A 19,611-nucleotide genomic window follows, 5' to 3' on the forward strand; every position below is an offset into this window, starting at 1 on the left:
AGCAACCAGCACCTCCCACACCTTCCCCTTTTATCAGCAGTCCCAAGGTGTGGCTTCTCATTGCCTTCTCCTCCTCTCACCAAGTTGCCTCATTGCCTTTCTCTGTTCTGCTCTGCTGGATTGCCTCCTGCTCCTAGTGTCCCTGAATAGATCCAGCTGTGAATCATCTACGTCCAATACCTCGTGCTCACACGGCTGAGTCTGATGAAGAACATGACGGGAGGGGCCAGGCTGAGAGTCCTGCAGTGCATCAGAACCTTCCTTTGACACCAAAGGCTCTCCAAACCCCTCCTCCTCTTCAGAATCATCAGACTCAGCTGCTGGTATCACAGGCTGACACTGAATCACAACATAAATATATAGTTTTTCTTCAAACCAAACCAAACCAAACTTAATGCTTCATCATTCTTTTACTTCCCTTCCATTCTATTTTCTATCCCTCTCACCCAAGAACTTAATTCTTACTCAGGTTCTCCAGGTTTAAAGTCATCACCCTCCCCAAAGCTTGTCCACAGAGACATCTCACTCAAGGAATAGTTACAGTGAACCACAACAACTCACTGAGTTGCTGCTAAATGTTTTTTTTTGGAGTTTGTTTTTCAATGACTGGTTGGAATTGCTTATGTTGCTCTTCCTCTCCCAAGGGACTCTCAGTGACCAGGAACCAGATTCCTTAAGCAAACACCTCCATCTTCATCAACCCAGAAAATTTGACCCAATAGCCTTATCTCTACTGCTACCAAGTCTCTCTCCTTCTATACAGCTGCAGTAATGATGACCCCCACCTCAAATGGCCTTCAAGACTATTACCATGCTGCACAATTATATTCTTTACACATCTTATACCAGAGTGCAAAATAAGTAATATTTTTTCTGGGTTATACAGCTATACAATTTATGGTGAACCAAGCTGATTTCAGAGACCACCCAATTTCTAGCGTTTTTACTATATAAAAATCTGTATCATTGTCTTAAGAGATTCTATTAATTTCTGAAAATATCTTAATTGTCAAGGGCAAAATGATTTAAACTTCATCTCACCCATTTTTTGGGGAATGCAGTGTTGTACATGTTTTTTTAATTCCATTTATATCCCGCCCTTCTCCGAAGACTCAGGGCGGCTTACAAGCTTAGCAGTAGCCTTCATTCTATGTATATGCCTGCTTATTAGGGCTTTCACACACACCCCAAGCGGCATTATTACAAAGTCAGCTTAATTGCCCCCAACAATCTGGGTCCTCATTTTACCTACCTCGGAAGGATGGAAGGCTGAGTCAACCTTGAGCCTGGTGGGATGCGAACCTGCACTAATTGCAGGCAGCTGGTGTTACTTAAGGACGCATTAGCCCACTGCTCCACCAAGGCTCTTAATATGCCATTAATAAGCCAAGTGTGGGCCTTCATCTAGAGAAAGCTGCATATCTCCCACTTTATAGAGATGCTGATAGTTAATGAGCCTTCTCTAGCAAGGTCAGATGGTCTTAGTCCTAATTAGGATGGCAGAAATAAGTGCAACCACCTTCCTCTCTCCTTGCATGGCTGAAAGGGTTTCAGAAAGAAGAAATCATATCCAGAAGGAATGTTAGGTGGAGCATAATGATATGGAAGTCTTGTCTTTCCCATCAGCTGACTAGAAAGGCAGTGAAGGTAGAAATGAAAAGAGAACCAATAAAAATTAATTTGGTGTGTGGCAGCAGGCAGCTGTCTTTGATTCTGTTAAGTGCAAAATAAATCCTATCTCATCTGGTTGGCCAGATGCAAGTCTCCTAATCTGAGTTTACTGTTTGGGAGGGAACAATTGTCTGTATCAGAAATGAACTGGAGTGATTTAGAGGTAAGAACATCTTTGAAGGGAGAGTGGTTGGATTTAGAAAAAGAGTTGATATGTGCATCACACCTGTGCTTTTATTTAAGCTGTAAAGATTTGTTAGCATTAAACAGCCTCTGGCCTATCCAGTAGAGGAGGAGAGTAGATAGCAAAAGAAGTATAGAAATTCCCATCCACTATAACATAATTTCAGTGCCTTTAACTTAATAAGGGAAAATGGGAGAAGAAAAGTAAAAAGACAAGGTGGGTGATGTAGAGGCAGGAAGATCTGAACAACATTTGAGCTAGACCTTAATTAGATGTCTGCAAACATTGGAGTCCATGACATATGAATACATGAATCACTTGGTAGCCATCTAAACAAAGATAGATACTCCACTCAGTGAATAGAGAAATCATGCAACCTGAACACTCTCCTTTATTCCTATGTTTTATTTACAAGGGTATCCAGGAGACGTGGAATAACTCATATGATGTACAATGTCTGTAATATTTGCTAGCAGAGTACTATTAAATTAGAAGGGGAATGGTCACAATGATGAGAAATGTACAATGAAAACAGGTTTAGGAACATGTACAGGGAGTGCAGAATTATTAGGCAAATGAGTATTTTGACCACATCATCCTCTTTATGCATGTTGTCTTACTCCAAGCTGTATAGGCTCGAAAGCCTACTACCAATTAAGCATATTAGGTGATGTGCATCTCTGTAATGAGAAGGGGTGTGGTCTAATGACATCAACACCCTGTATCAGGTGTGCATAATTATTAGGCAACTTCCTTTCCTTTGGCAAAATGGGTCAAAAGAAGGACTTGACAGGCTCAGAAAAGTCAAAAATAGTGAGATATCTTGCAGAGGGATGCAGCACTCTTAAAATTGCAAAGCTTCTGAAGCGTGATCATCGAACAATCAAGCGTTTCATTCAAAATAGTCAACAGGGTCGCAAGAAGCGTGTGGAGAAACCAAGGCGCAAAATAACTGCCCATGAACTGAGAAAAGTCAAGCGTGCAGCTGCCAAGATGCCACTTGCCACCAGTTTGGCCATATTTCAGAGCTGCAACATCACTGGAGTGCCCAAAAGCACAAGGTGTGCAATACTCAGAGACATGGCCAAGGTAAGAAAGGCTGAAAGACGACCACCACTGAACAAGACACACAAGCTGAAACGTCAAGACTGGGCCAAGAAATATCTCAAGACTGATTTTTCTAAGGTTTTATGGACTGATGAAATGAGAGTGAGTCTTGATGGGCCAGATGGATGGGCCCGTGGCTGGATTGGTAAAGGGCAGAGAGCTCCAGTCCGACTCAGACGCCAGCAAGGTGGAGGTGGAGTACTGGTTTGGGCTGGTATCATCAAAGATGAGCTTGTGGGGCCTTTTCGGGTTGAGGATGGAGTCAAGCTCAACTCCCAGTCCTACTGCCAGTTTCTGGAAGACACCTTCTTCAAGCAGTGGTACAGGAAGAAGTCTGCATCCTTCAAGAAAAACATGATTTTCATGCAGGACAATGCTCCATCACACGCGTCCAAGTACTCCACAACGTGGCTGGCAAGAAAGGGTATAAAAGCAGGAAATCTAATGACATGGCCTCCTTGTTCACCTGATCTGAACCCCATTGAGAACCTGTGGTCCATCATCAAATGTGAGATTTACAAGGAGGGAAACAGTACACCTCTCTGAACAGTGTCTGGGAGGCTGTGGTTGCTGCTGCACGCAATGTTGATGGTGAACAGATCAAAACACTGACAGAATCCATGGATGGCAGGCTTTTGAGTGTCCTTGCAAAGAAAGATGGCTATATTGGTCACTGATTTGTTTTTGTTATGTTTTTGAATGTCAGAAATGTATATTTGTGAATGTTGAGATGTTATATTGGTTTCACTGGTAAAAATAAATAATTGAAATGGGTATATATTTGTTTTTTGTTAAGTTGCCTAATAATTATGCACAGTAATAGTCACCTGCACACACAGATATCCCCCTAAAATAGCTATAACTAAAAACAAACTAAAAACTACTTCCAAAAATATTCAGCTTTGATATTAATGAGTTTTTTGGGTTCATTGAGAACATGGTTGTTGTTCAATAATAAAATTAATCCTCAAAAATACAACTTGCCTAATAATTCTGCACTCCCTGTATTTATATGTGTTTTGTCTGTACACATAATACAATATGCTGGGTTGTTTTTTTACTGAAGAACTGCATTCATAAAGAATTATCTGTGAAACAGCCAATATTTATTAGTATAGTATGTGCAACATCATTTGTGATTAATCAATTTAGGTACCACCCAACTCCAAACTAATTCTGGGCAATGTACACTAAAACCAAACATAATAGAAAATACAATAATTATAAAAGAATTTTTTTAAAAAATAACCAGTTAACCACATCCACATCTTCAAACAATCTCACCGATGCAAGTCTTCAGCCACCCTAATCCAAGACCTCTTGTTGGGAAAGAAGAAAATAAATATAGGTAATGGAAAATCTTCATACAGAACTTTAGGAATTAACCATGCTGTACATGTCATTTGCAAAAAAGAATTTGAAGCACTATATGAAGTAGCCGAAGGACCACTCGGGACGACAGGCTACTTAACTAAAGGTTTATTTAGAACAAGGCAAAAACAGAATAACTCGTCCGGCTTTTATAGCCGGCAGCTGTCAGTGAGGGCCAATCAGGAACGTTCATTTTGGCGCCGCGTCTATCCGGACCAATCCGCGCCGTCTGCTCTTGACAGTTCTTGCTTCCGCATGGCTCGGTGTTTTGACAGCCGCGAGCTGTCAGTGGCTGCGCCTGCGCCGTGCGGGGAACTTTGACAGCTGTCAAAGTTCCCGCGTGTTCTCCTGTCAGATTTGTATTCCCTCATCGTATAACCGGAATAACTTGTTAACTTATATATATTAATACTGTTTACAGATATAATACACCCCTTACCCCTCCCCTGGAGCGTTTCCTCCCCCTTGGTCGTTGGAACCTGCCCACTGGTAGTCCTTTAAGTAGGTGGGGGCTCTTCGGTTCCTGTTGGAGCGTCGTGGAAGTGGGGCGATGTCTGGTTCTGCCGGTAGTAAGTTTCCTTGCCCCTCTTCCTCTTGATTTGGTATCGGCAGTATTTCTGCGGGGACTTGCGGTTCGTGTTCCTCTGGTTGGGGTTCTGGGTTGTGTGGTGGTTGTCTTGGCCTGAGTTGATCGATATGGCGGCGTAGATTGCCGTGAGTTTGTGTGGATATTAGATAAGAAATGGGCCCTGTTTGTTTTAGCACTGTCCCTTGGACCCATTTGTTTTTGTCTGTGTAGGACCGTGCCCATATCATTTGCCCAGGTTGGAGTGTGCGGTTTGGGTGGGGGTGATTGTTTTCTTCCGGGTATGTGTCAGGATGTAGTCTGTCGAGCCGCGTTATCAGTCTCCTCCCCCATCTTAGTTCCGCGGGAGATTTGCCTGTTGTTGCGCATGGAGTTGCGTGTTGTGACATTAGGAACTGGCTGAGTCGCCGCTGCCAGTTCCCCTTGACGAATTTTTTCAAAGCTTCTTTTGTGGAACGCACCATAATTTCAGCCATCCCGTTCGTCGATGGGTGGAACGGTGCAGATGTGACCAGCCTAATACAATTCTTCATAGCGAATATCTGAAATTCACGAGAGGTGAATTGAGGTCCATTGTCTGAAACCATGGTGTCTGGGAGGCCATGTGTGGCGAATATTTTCCTTAGGGCCTGTATAGTGGCTCCTGACGTTGTTTTTCTAAGGGGAGTGACTTCTAACCATTTGGAATAGCTGTCCACTACAATTAGGAAACTCTGTCCCTGGATAGGTCCTGCGAAATCTAAATGTATGCGTGACCATGGGTTTTTTGTAGTTTCCCATTTGTGAATTGGTGCTTGGGGTGGCTCGCTTCGTGTTGCTTGACAGGTGTAGCACCCTCCTACGTATTTTTCTATCTCTTTATCTATGCCAGGCCACCAGACATAACTTCTGGCCATAGCTTTCATCTTGACAATGCCTGGATGTCCTTCGTGTAAGATGTCTAATGTTTGATTTATGTTCCTATTAGGTATTATGACTCAATTTCCCCATAGAAGGCATCCCCTATGTGAAGATATTTCATTTTTCCTGTTATAGTAAGGCTGGAATTGGGGGTGTGGGTTTTGTGCTGGCCAACCTGTTGTGGCCCACCTGAGAATTCTGCTGAGTATTTTGTCTTTAGCTGAGTTGTTAGCTATAATCTTTGCAGAGAGGGGACAGTCTGGAAGTTGGGAGATTGCTAGAATCAGTCCAGCTGGGGCTGGGTCTGGGTCCTTGCTTTGAATTGGCAGTCTGCTGAGGCAGTCTGCGTGTCCTAATTCCTTTCCTGGTTTATGTATTAACTGATAAGAATAGGCAGATAAGAAGGTGGACCACCGTAGTATTCTCGGTGAGAGAATCTGAGGTGTTGTTTTATTCCACGTGAATATTCCCAGTAGGGGTTTGTGATCTGTGAATATGGTAAAGGGTCTCCCATAGAGGTAGTCATGAAATTTTTTAACCCCTGCGACTATTGCTAGGGCTTCTCTGTCTATTTGTGCGTAATTCCTTTCTGCTTTTGACAGAGTGCGTGAATAAAAGGCTATGGGTCTTTGGGTGCCGTCCTTGTATAAATGACTTAACACTGCCCCAATCCCATAGGGAGATGCATCGCAAGCGATGCATATTGGTGTGTCTTCTCGGAAAAGGGTGATCGTTGAACTGTTACAAATAATCTTTTTTAATGATTGAAAGCTATTTTCATGTGTTTTGGTCCAGGACCAGGCAGTTCCCTTGTCCAGGAGCCTATGCAGAGGCTCCGCGATAGTGGCTTTGTGGGGAAGGAAAGCGTGATAAAAGTTTAATAATCCTAAAAAGGCTTGGAGTTCTTGTTTATTCCTTGGTCTTGGTGCTGTTTGAATAGCCCTTAGTTTTTCTGTGGTGGGGTGGATGCCTTGGCCGTCTATTTTGTACCCTAGGAATTCTGTGGATGTGACTCCAATGGAGCACTTTTCCCGTTTAAGTTTGAGACCGGCTTCTCTGAGCCGGCTCAGCACAGCTGACAGTCTGTCAGCTAAGTTTGCTTCGTTTTCTCCGGCGATGAGAACATCGTCGAAATAGGGGCAGACCCCGGGTATTCCTTTCAGGGTTTTCTCCATGATACCCTGGAAGATACCCGGGGCTGCCGATATGCCGAATTGGAGCCTTTTTACTTTAAAGGCACCGCGGTGGGTGACAATTGTTTGGGCTTCCGCGGTGTCATTTGTGACAGGCAGTTGCAAATACGCCTGCGTCAAATCGAGTTTTGCAAAAATGGCGCCGGAGCGGATGGAAGCAAATACGTCCCTTACCGCTGGCACCGGGTAAGCATGGGGGCTGAGAGCTAGGTTGAGGGTCGCCTTATAGTCCGCGCATAATCTTATTTCCCCGTTAGGTTTAACTGGGGTGACTATTGGGGTCTCCCAGCTTCCCCCTTCCGTAGGTTCGAGCACCCCGAGACCTACGAGGCGTTCTAGTTCATTTTCTATTTTTTCTTTAAGGGCAAATGGTACTCTCCTACCTATTATCTTTATGTGTTGGATTGCTGGGTTTAATTGTAAAGAGATAGGGGGACCGGTGTATTTCCCTAGGGTGCCATCGAAGACGTCTGCATACTTGTTGCAAACGGCTTCGAGGCTAGAGGATTGGACTGTATTTACCCCAGTAATGGCGATCCCTAGAGGCCCGAACCAGTTCAGCCCTATCAGGTTGGTGCGGTTCCCTGGCGTCACTAGAACTTCTAGGGGGCCCTTGAATTTTTTGTACTCCACAATTCATAAAGCAGATTTGCTCAACTTTGCATATTATGATAAACACTATTTAGCTCAAGTGTCTATTTTTCAAAGCAGGCATTCAAGGGAGAGGAAAACAGGATTTCTTAAAAATTAGGCAGAAGAACATTGCAGCAGCTGCCATCTTAAAAGAAAACTCCTTTCTGTGTGAGCCTAAAGGGAGAATTCATCTTCAGTGGAATCAGGCAATTGTACTCTCATTGTAGAACCCAGATGCTTGTGTAGAGATTAAGTAATTCATTCCAGAAACTCAGGTATGTGCCAGTTTAGACCATATGGAGACAAGCAAGGATCATGCAGTCCTTGAAAGATTCTGATATGTAGATATTAATGTTTCAACCAATAACAGTTTGCATAAACATAAAAGGAATCTCAATTAATATGCAGATTATTTTTTACATTATTAAATTCTGCCGCTTTTATTCAAAAGGAGTACAATTGCCTGATTCCACTGAAGATGAATTCTCCCTTTAGGCTCACACAGAAAGGAGTTTTCTTTTAAGATGGCAGCTGCTGCAATGTTCTTCTGCCTAATTTTTAAGAAATCCTGTTTTCCTCTCCCTTGAATGCCTGCTTTGAAAAATAGACACTTGAGCTAAATAGTGTTTATCATAATATGCAAAGTTGAGCAAATCTGCTTTATGAATTGTCATATCCCCATCGTTCCACATGTACACCCACACCATTTTTTGTATATTTTTCTTCATACATTTAAATTCATCTCCCATTCCAAAAGCTCCTGAGGCACGGGAGTTTTGCCATCTGCCAAGATGGATATCGTGAGTAGGCATGGAAAATATGATTGCTTTTTGATTATCTAAAATGCTATTACCAGGTTAACCCCAAAATGGGAAGAATGGTGGATATTTTAAAAAAAAAACTATTTTGTCCTCAGCCTGACTCTCATTGTAATCTACGAGACTGGCCCTTTTCTGTGGGTGAAGTTTTGCAGAAATAGCACCTGCAAATCATGAGCTGGGACAAGTGGAGATTATATGTTTATGGAAATAATGGCTTAAATTCATTCTTTACAGCTTACTGGGGGAAAATATCAAAATTCAATTTCAAATGGAGGCAAATGATTATCATAAAGTAGGGAACATGCATTGGCCTGGCAATCCACCTAAATTAGAAATTTGTCCAGGATCCTCAGGGATTGGAGAAAAATTCTAAAATTCTAAACTGAGTCGAGGTATGCAAATAGAAATAATTCACATTCAAAAGAAAGAGCTACAAACACACTGAGTAGTTATTAAAACATTGAAAACAAAAGTATTGTAACAACAACAAAAATCGCGAATGGCAATCACATGACCCCAGGATGCTGCAACTGTCATAAATACTTGCCAGTTGCCAGGCACCCATATTTTGATCATATGACCCTGCCAGTAGTGTGACAGTTGTAAATGCAAGGATTGGTCATAAGTCACTTTTTTCAGTGCCGCTGTAACTTTAATAGGTCATTATTTTTTTATTTTAATTCCATTTATATCCCGCCCTTCTCCGAAGACTCAGGGCGGCTTACAAGCTTAGCAGTAGCCTTCATTCTATGTATATGCCTGCTTATTAGGGCTTTCACACACACCCCAAGCGGCATTATTACAAAGTCAGCTTAATTGCCCCCAACAATCTGGGTCCTCATTTTACCTACCTCGGAAGGATGGAAGGCTGAGTCAACCTTGAACAATAGGTTGTAAATTAAGGACTACTTGTAGAGATTAAGAGTAGACCAAGTTTTAAATAGCTATCTTCACTGTTCCTGTTTAAAACACATTTGTACAGATGAGGAAGTACTGTATTCTGTTAGGAGTTATTTTGGTCATATTCATATCGACAATCTTTAAAAGAGTCCTCAAGACTTTTGCTACTTTATTATTTTTCAGCCAATAAATGCAATTCCCCTCATTTTGAAATATCATTCTGAAGAAAGATACAATTTTACAGTGTTTTATTGTGCTTAAAGTAGCAGCTAACTACAAACTGAATTTCTCCCGTTGCTTTGTTTTATATGTCCTGGGAAGATTGGATGATAAAACTGCACTAATATAATTATTCAAGACTATTGTGTACTTACTTCAATTTCTTTCTCTGTCTTGGCTGTTCTGGAGAACTACTCCCTGCAGCTGGAGAGGTACCAGGATTTCAAAAATTAGATGGCATTATAACATACATTGAAGGGACGCGGTGGCTCAGTGGGTTAGGACGCTGAACTTGTCGATCGGAAGGTCGGCAGTTTGGCGGGTCGAATCCCGAGTGCCGCGTAGCAGAGTGAGCGCCTGTTACTCGTCCCAGCTTCTGCCCAACTAGCAGTTCGAAAGCACGTAAAAATGCAAGTAGAAAAATAGGGACCACTATGATGGGAAGGTAACAGCGTTCCGTGCTAGTCATGCCGGCCACATGACCACGGAGACGTCCTCGGACAAGCGCTGGCTCTTCGGCTATGAAACGGAGATGAGCACCGGCCCCTAGAGTCGGAAACGACTAGCACGCATGTGTGGGGAACCTTTACCTTTACCTTTATAACATACATTTTTACATAGGCAATATTTAAAATTAATTTAGTAGAAAATGTTCCTGCTGTTTATGAGAAGAAGCTCATAAAACTATTTTGATAGAAAGTGAAGACATTCCAGAAAAATATGCCTGCATACATTTTGGTCTCTTCACAGGAGAGGCCGCTATGATTCGTAGTTGGGAAGAGTGAAAGTGAAGTTTTAGAAAATTGAGGCAGAAACTCCACTGAACTCAGTGAGATTTAAGGACAGATGAGAATTCTAGACATTGAAGTTAATGTTTCCATTATTTTAAATCTTAAGAAACCTGTTTTGCTTGGGTTTGGGTTTTGGAATGCATCAGGCTTCTGTGGCAGAGGCTTCAGGTTGCAAATGCTTTTACATCCCACTCCGCTCTGTAAAAGGCAGCATATAATCCCCTATATTTTATTCCTTCAGCAACTCCGTGTAGGAAATTTGATAACTTCAGAGTCACATATGCAAGGATAGAATATTATTTGTCCCTTATGCAGGAAATATAATGCAGTATACTGGTAAAGGTTTAGATTGGGATTGAAGAGATTTATTTACTTGCTGCCTATCTCATCATGGGGCTACTCTAGCAGGCTTATAACAGTAAAAACAGAGAAATGAAAAGAAGTGTAAACATAACAGTAGTAATGTAATGGAACTATAGAATAAACCATGAAAAAGAAAACAATGACATGGCGATATGAGAATAAAGGATGGGCAGGTAGGATCCAAGTTCAAATCCAGACTCAAGATGGGAAACTTCCTAGGTGGCATCAGGCCTGTCTTTATCACATAATTTGCAACATCTCTATATTCACTTGTTTCTTGATTTTTAGCTCAGTTCTCTCATCTATTCCCCCCAAATCCATCACCCTCTATGATATTTTCCTGTTGGATCCCCTGGCTTTACATTTAAAATGGTGCAAAATTCCAGCTAAAATCTGCTTTTTCCTCTCCTGTCAGACACGTGACACTCACTGTCATAATCTTGTCAGCTGTTCCCCACTGAACTCATGGAAAAACAATCCATACCAAAACTATGAGTCTATATTCTGTATCTCTTAACCATAAAAAAGCCAATTGAAGCTGAAATTTCCATAATCAGGAATCATTTCATCCTTTTCCTTCTGATTACAAAATGTTTTGCTGGTCCTGCCTCCATTAAATGAATTCAGGAGAGAGGCTGCGGAGACCTTAACCTACAAGAGACTTTGAGAGCTAATAAAGAGCCTCAGATAGGAGAAACTTAATCCAGAAATGATGTAAAGCCTTACATAAGGTAGAGCTGCATAGATCAAAAGCTGCTTGACCCCATCAATCTAGAAAACATTTCTGAGATTGGGGTAATCCGTTGCCTTTTATCTAAAGTTGTGCCCAATATCACAATCCCTTATACCACATATTTATTTTATGAGTGCAAGATGTGGTTTGTACTGCTGACCACCATCCTGACCTGCTTACAGACATTATTATTATTATTATTATTATTGATCATCGCACAATCAGCCAGATGTTCAGACTGCATTTGGCATTTTTGTCTACCTATTGAGTCCTTACCAAGGACCTGGGATAGGTAGATATGGATGTTTGAATTGAAGGTATTACAGATATATTACAGATATATTACACTGCCTTGGTGGAGCAGTGGGCTAATGCCTCCTTAAGTAACACCAGCTGCCTGCAATTAGTGCAGGTTCGCATCCCACCAGGCTCAAGGTTGACTCAGCCTTCCATCCTTCTGAGGTAGGTAAAATGAGGACCCAGATTGTTGGGGGCAATAAGCTGACTTTGTAATAATGCCGCTGGGCGGAGGCGAAAGCCCTAATAATCAGGCATATACATAGAATGAAGGCTATTGCTAAGCACATTGATTTGTGCTTTAAATTGTAAGCCGCCCTGAGTCTTCGGAGAAGGGCGGGATATAAATGGGATTAAAATAAAAATAAATAAAATATCGTTGCAGGATGGATGTTCCTAGTAAGGCTGCCTTTTGCATTTGACTAATGGTGAATTTGTCAATGCCAGTAGTGTTCAGGTGGTGCTCCAGTTGTTTTGCGATTGCACCCAAGGCACCTATTACTATTGGTACTGCCCTTGCTTGCCTTTGCCACAGTCGTTCTATTAGTAGGTCTTTGTATTTTGTTATTTTCTCCAGTTCTTTCTCATCTATTCTGCTGTCTCCAGGCACTGCCACGTCTACTATCCAGACTTTCTTATTGACAGTTGTTAAATCTGGGGTGTTATGTGGCAGGTGCTTGTTTGTTTGAATTCTAAAGTTCCAGAGCAGCAGCAACAGCAATAACAATAACAACAATAATAATAATAGCGCCTTGGGTGCAATCCCAAAACAACTGGAGCACCACTTGAACACCATTGGCATTGACAAATTCGCCATTAGTCAATTGCAAAAGGCGGCATTACTAGGAACTGCTTCCATCCTGCAACGATATCTATAATACCATCAAACATCCACATCTGCCTATCCTAGGTCCTTGGTAAGGACTCAATAAGTAGACAAAAATGCCAAATCCAGTCTGAACATCTGGCTGACTGTGCGATGATCAATAATAATAATAATAATAATAATAATAATAATAATAATAATAATAATAATAATAATAATAATAATAATAATACAAGAATAGACATTATTTGATGATTTTAATAGATTGGTTCATGAATGTAGTATTTTTATTGTCTCCTTTTCTCTGCCCTGATGCTCCTTCCTCTTCTCCAGTTTGTGAAGTTTGCAAACATTGAAGAAGACACCCCATCTTATCACAGGAGCTATGACTTCTTTGTCTCCCGCTTCAGTGAAATGTGCCACTCCAGCTATGATGACATGGAGATCCGGACCAAGTAAGTAAATAGAGACTCTAAAAAGAATGCAGAGAAGACCAACAAAGATGATCAGAGGGCTGGAGGCTAGAACATATGAGGAACGATTGCAGGAACTGGGTATGTCCAGTCTAACAAAGAGAAGTACTAGGGATAACGTGATAGCAGTCTTCCAGTGTTTGAGGAACTGTCACAGAGAGAAGGGAGTTAACCTATTCTCAAAACACCTGAAGGCAGGACAAGAAGCAATGGATGGAAACTTATCAAGGAGCGATCCAACCTAGAGTAAGGATAAATTTTCTGACAGAACAATTAATCACATGGAAACTGTGGGTGCTCCATCACTGGAGGTTTTTAAGAAGAGATTGGACAGCCATTTTTCTTGGGCAGCAGGTTGTACAAGAAGATCTCCAAAATCCCTTCTAACTCTGTTATTCTGTAGACCTAAATGGATGCTGGTGGCTTTAGCAGCATAAGAAATTCTTGTTTTTCTACTTTTGTCTTCCCAACCCGCCACTCAGCAATGGTGTTAACCAGATAAAAACTTAGTGTGTCCTAAGCTTGGTTACTGATGACCGTGATTAGATTTTTGAAGAGCATAGCCTGCTGTTCAGATCTCTTTCTTAGATTTATGTTATGATTCGGTTTACTGTGCAGACTCAGAAAATGGATACATTTAGTAACAAAGTTATATATATTCTGCAGATAAAGCCATGTGGTAGCTTTACATAACACGGAACGCTGTTACCTTCCCACCGTAGTGGTCCCTATTTTTCTACTTGCATTTTTACATGCTTTCGAACTGCTACCGTATTTTCCGGCATATAAGACGACTGGGCATATAAGACGACCCCTGACTTTTGAGAAGATTTTCAAGATTTTTCATCTTATACGCCGGAAAATACTTACATGCCAGTTGCCAAGTGTCCAACACAAGCCCGATTCAGCCCCGTCTGATACAAATGGTGCAAAGCCACGCACTCTTCCAGGCCAGACTCTGCAAACAGCAACCACCGCGGGAACTCTGAGTCCCCGCCTTTCGGCAGCCTGCACAACCAAGCGCGATCCTGCTTTGAGATAGCATTTGCAGACGGAGCAGCCACCACGTCTGGAGCCAAGCCCCGCCCAGGAGACGGTTGGCCAGGCGGGCCCGGAAGACGCGCTAGAGAGCCGGGCTTGGGGCGGCCATGCCGAGGCTGGCTGGCGAGGGCCGCTGCATGGTCTGCGGGCAAGAGGGGTGCCAAGTACCACTGTTACGCACTCCGTGACCGGACAAGTGATTCTTCCGGTCATCGCGGGTCAGGCAGCGCCTTGGCAGGAGCAAAGGTGCTCCCTTCCTACTGTCGAGCAGCGCGCCTCTGAGGACCGCCTGCCCCTCCTCTTTTCGGGGACCTGACAGCCAGCATTGGAAGCGCCAGCATGGCCAGTCCTACAGAGAGCAACGGCGGCGGCTGCAGTAGCCGCCCCAGGAGCTGACGAGAGTTTGCCCTCCATCACCCGTTTGCCATCGGCCGCTTAACCACGGGTCGCCATCGCCTACCTCCATTTACCCAGCGATCCCGCCGTCCAGCAGAAAAGAGAAAAGATCAGAGAGGTGAATAGTATTTTCCGGCGTATAAGATGACTGGGCATATAAGACGACCCCCAACTTTTGAGAAGATTTTCATGGGTTAAAAAGTCGTCTTATATGCCGGAAAATACGGTAGGTTGGCAGAAGCTGGGACGAGTAACAGGCGCTCACTCTGTTACATAGCATGCTAAGCTCTTAAAGCAGGTTACAAAATTTCATGGTGTGCCCAGCTATTTACATGGATATTGTTCATGCTATTCCCTTTCAGGGTAAGCAGCATTATACCAAACGTAGAAAAGGCATAAGAAATAACCAAAGATGCTAAAATATGAAAGAGAAAAAAGGAAAAGAAGAAAATGCTAAATCTAGGTTATAACAACTCCTTTAATTCCATCTTCATACATTATCTTGTCCTTGAAAGCTATTCTAGTTTCCACCACAGACATATACCATCGTATACACTGCCTTTCATTCTTAAACCTCTCTCTTTTTAAAGACTGCATCAATTCCATCCAGTCACAACTGAATAGGATGTTTTATGACAATTCTTTCAATTTTTTTCTATCCATTAACATGGTCTATGTGAAGCAGCATAAGGAAGTAGAATACAGAGAGGTATAATAAGTGGGTTTGATATATAGTTGATTTAGATTTCCTTTCCTTCCCCATGCCTTTAAGCTTACTCTTTCTGTGCTTTACATAATGCAAATTACCTAGTCTAATGGGCATATGTGTACTGTAAATATGTACTGTATGTAAATACAAACCATATAAATATTTATTTATACCCCACCTTTATTATTTTTACAAATAAGTCAAGGCAGCGAACACACACAATACTCCTTTTTTCTCCTGTTTTCTCCACAACAACAACCCTCTGAGGTGGATTTGATTGAGAGAGAACAACTGATCTAAAGTCACCTGGCTGGATTTCATGGCTAAGGCAGGATCTGAACTCATGATCTCCTGCTTTTTAGCTTGGTGCCTTAACAGACCAAACTAGCTCTTGTACCAAACTTCCACAATATGACCAAATATTATACAATATGACCAAACTTATACAATATATATTATATAAGAACAAACTGTAATATAAGACATAGAATGATTTACAGTAGTATAACAACCATGTTTCAACAATAGGCTAAACTACAAACTAAACTCCATTTTAATAAAGTCTAGCATGCTATACTAATCAATATGTAGCAACTAATAATTGAATATTGCAGAAAACCCTATCTTTCAATTGGTGTAATTGAATAGTAGTTTCCTAGATTCACTTTGCATTCATAGTCGCTTGCTAGATTCACTTTTTAAGTCAAAGCAGATTTTCAGCTACTGAGCATCATTACATAATTTCAAACGGTGTTATGTCTTGGAAAGAAAATCCTTTTTTTAATGGCCAAACTCATGATATTTACAAGATTTTAGATTAAATAAAAAGAGAGCAGTAGGCGCCATCTAGTGGTGTAAATAGATGCCGAGTTGCCACTGCACCCCCTCAAACATAACAATTCTCAGGAGAGGAAAATGTGCTTGTCTTCCAAAAACGGCCAAAAAGACATAAAACTGGTGTGTTGGAGTCTTCCCCTCCACACCATTCTACCCACATGCAGTTTGTGAGCACATCTGTGGGATCAGCTCCCCCAGTTTTCACCGTCCAATGTATCTCTAAAAATTTTCCTGTGGTTCAGTGTTTGGAACCTAGATAAATTTGGGAACAGCCAACAGTACCTGCTGTTCTAAGGACAAGCAAAAGCAACAATGAGAAACATTAATTCTTCCTTGTATATCATATGTTCTGCATATTATTGGAGAGGCTGCCTTCCATTCTCAGGTTTTCTAGGGCACGTGGCAGTCTAGAAATTCTGCGAGAGGCGATGTGCTGAATATGTGTGATTAGCATTTTAAATAGTGGTGATGTTAATCCTAAAACAGCATCTTGGAGAAGGAAGAGACTATTTAGGCTGTGAAGTCTTAGTGAAGTATTAGTACCCATTTTATAAAGCCCTAGTAAGACCACACCTCGAATACTGCAGCCAGTTTTGGTCACCATAATCACAAAAAAGATGTTGAGAGACTGGAAAAAATCCAGAGAAGACCAACTAAGATGATCAAAGCCCTGGAGACCAAAACATACAAATAATGGCTGCAGCATTTAAGTTTGGCCAGTCTAAAGAAAAGAAAAAATAGGGGAGACATGATAGCAGTGTTCCAGTATCTGAGGGGCTGCCATAAGGCAGAGGGGGACAGGTTGTTCACCAGAACAGCAAAGGGAAGGACAAGAAACAATGTTTGGAAGCTTATCAGGGAGAGAGGCAACCTGGAATTAAGGAGAAACTTCCTGACAGTAAGGACAATCAACCAATGGAACAGCTTACCCCTAGAAATAGTGGGCGCTCCATCACTGGAAATTTTTAAAAAGAGACTGGACAATTATCTGATGGAGATCATATAGGACCTCCTTCTTGAGCAGGGGGCTGGACTAGAAGACCTCCAAGGTCCCTTCCAGCTCTATTCTATTCTATTCTAAAGTCTATTCTGCTAATAAAGGCCGCCTTTTTATCACCTCTGTATCCCGTTTTTCAAATATTCAGTAAGCTTTTGTTCTACTATATTAGCTTTTGCTCTCCCATTTTCCTTTCCCCACTGTGATTGTCCTTTCAGTATCTCCCTTTTTAGACCTCCTATTTACATTTATTATTAGATTCTTGTCGTGCCTTTGTTTTTGTTCAGCTCAAGGCAGGAAGACAGTATTATGTTTAATATTCCCACCTCCTGTTTTTCACACAACACATATGAGGTAGGCTGGACTAAGAGAGAGTGACTGGCACCAAATCACCCAGCCAGTCTTCATCCCTAATGGAGCAGAGAAATTGTCTTCTGATTTCTAGTGCAGCAGCTTAACACTACATCAAAGTGGTTCTCAAGTCAGCTAAAGCTAACCGAACCTTTTTCGTCCCTCCTCTGAAAGGGAAATTTGTCAGCAAGAGAAGTCGAGAATTTATTGAACCACATTTGGCAGAAGCTTTGTTTTCCAACAGATGTGATGATGGTTATAGTTCTGCATCACTAATAATTCATACCATTTTAGCAGATCAGAGAAGGATGTATATCTTCACTTCTCAAGTAGTTAAGTACAGAACACATTCTTCGCTTAGAATAAACTCCCCACCCCAAGCTCACCTAACAGACTATTTGCTTGCTCTGTGAGCTCATTCTTTATATTCCTTCTACCCTCTTACTCTTCAAGAAGCAGTGTTACAATAAACTATAGCAGACAGTTGCTCAAGAGTATCCTTCTCATCCATTACATTTGAGCACCTAGTCGCTTCAAATACATAGCTTCCCTAAGCATCTTTTTCTTCTGTTGAAACTTCCCTAACAAATGCCCAGTATAGTAATCTATACAGAGATATTAACCCCTGTGTTGTTAAACCTTTGTCAAGGCAAATTGAGGAAAAAAGAATGAAGTCCCCAAGAAAGACAAGATCCATAGCCTGGAACCAAATCCCTGAATCAGTTAGACCAGGGGTGTCAAACTCAATTTCATTGAGGGCTGCATCAGCATTGCAGTTGCCCTCAGGGGGCCGGGTGGGTATGGCCTGGGTGGGTGTGGCCTACTGGGTGGGCGTGGCTAGAGTGCATATGGCCTAATGGGTAGGCATGGCCAGCTCTACATCGTTTGCATCAAGGGTGCCTATGGGGGCCTGGGCAGGAGTGGGACAGATCTGAGGGTCTTTGGCAGAAGGAGGGTCTCTGGGCCAGGGCCAAGGCAGTGGGGACCGTTCCCTCACTGTTTCCAGGATGGCTTCGCGGGCCGCATGAAACCACTTCGCGGGCCGGATCTGGCCCCCGGGCCTTGTGTTTGACATGTCTGAGTTAGACAGATGAATCAGGCCTAATACAAAAAGTCTCACTCTGTCATAATGGTTCATGCCTTTTCTAATTCGTCATGGTATGCAAACTCAGGGGTAAGTATTTGCTGCAGACTTAAAACCTGTTTTCTTTTATGCCCAGAACGCTATGAAATTAAACAAATCTGCTTTTCCAAACTTGAGTGTAAAGTGTACAGAGAATGGTTTCCCAGTTATGGTGTCCAGCATTAACTTAGTTTATAGGCAGAAAGAATAGATGTAACAGGAGCATTTCCTAATTCAAATGGCTTTAAAATCAGAAGAAGCAACTTTGGCTAAGTTGAACTTCCTCTTTCATTTCAATACAGGTTTTCCAAAATTTAAAATGTCCCCTCACGGTGTCCAAGCTGTATTTGAAGAATTCCTGATTAGACTTTCCTAATTAGCTTGACTCTGTTATCAAACTGCTCTATAAAGAAAAACTGGTCCAATGCTACGTTTGAAATCTAGATACAGTCATTTAAATCCACTCCATCTATATTGTCTTCGAATATAGTGAAGCACAAACTTTGCACCCTGCAGATATTCCAAGCAGCCTTTGATATGTTCATTACTCTGCTCTTTTCTATACTGGTGCCTTCACTTTTAATTAATGAGTCTTTTATTCCTATCCATCTGCCATTTGTAGCAATTTTTCAAGTTAGCTGAGATAGGTGGGATTAAAAGCTAAAAATACAACTGAGGAATATGAATCTCTTCAATCAGTAGGCCCCTCAGCCTTTCAATTTGTCATTCCTGCAGTACCGCAAGAATCATACAACAGAATTCTGGGTGTGGTCATCATTTTATCTGTGGAAGTTGTTGTCACCGAAAGGATGTTTCATAGAGAATCCCCCCTTCCCTTTTGATGAAAATGATTCTTCTTCACAAAAGGATTATATCATGAGTGGTAGAATCTGATGCATATTATTTACTGCCATCCAACTGCCTCAGCCATAGCCCCTTTTAAGAGTGATTCATCTTTTCTTGCCCTCCTCTTCCCCACCTACCAAGCACTGTGGATTGTTGCTGTCTTAGATCTATCTTAGCATCTGCCCACCATCATGCTCTGTGCTGTTCTTAGGGTGAGCTCTGACCTACAATTAATCTGCTAAA

General features: G+C 41.9%; 1 protein-coding gene across 1 annotated transcript in view; it reads left to right on the forward strand.

Moving 5' to 3' along the window:
• Positions 1 to 19,611, forward strand: part of EFR3B (EFR3 homolog B) — a 117,269-nt gene that overhangs the window by 57,617 nt on the left and 40,041 nt on the right. Inside the window, exon 5 of the mRNA XM_083360863.1 lies at positions 12,929 to 13,050. Coding sequence (XP_083216989.1) covers positions 12,929 to 13,050 — 122 coding nt within the window. The remainder of the gene's footprint in view (positions 1 to 12,928; positions 13,051 to 19,611) is intronic.

The sequence above is a fragment of the Vipera ursinii genome (genome assembly GCF_947247035.1).
Source record: "Vipera ursinii genome assembly, chromosome: 1".
NCBI lineage: Eukaryota > Metazoa > Chordata > Lepidosauria > Squamata > Viperidae > Vipera > Vipera ursinii.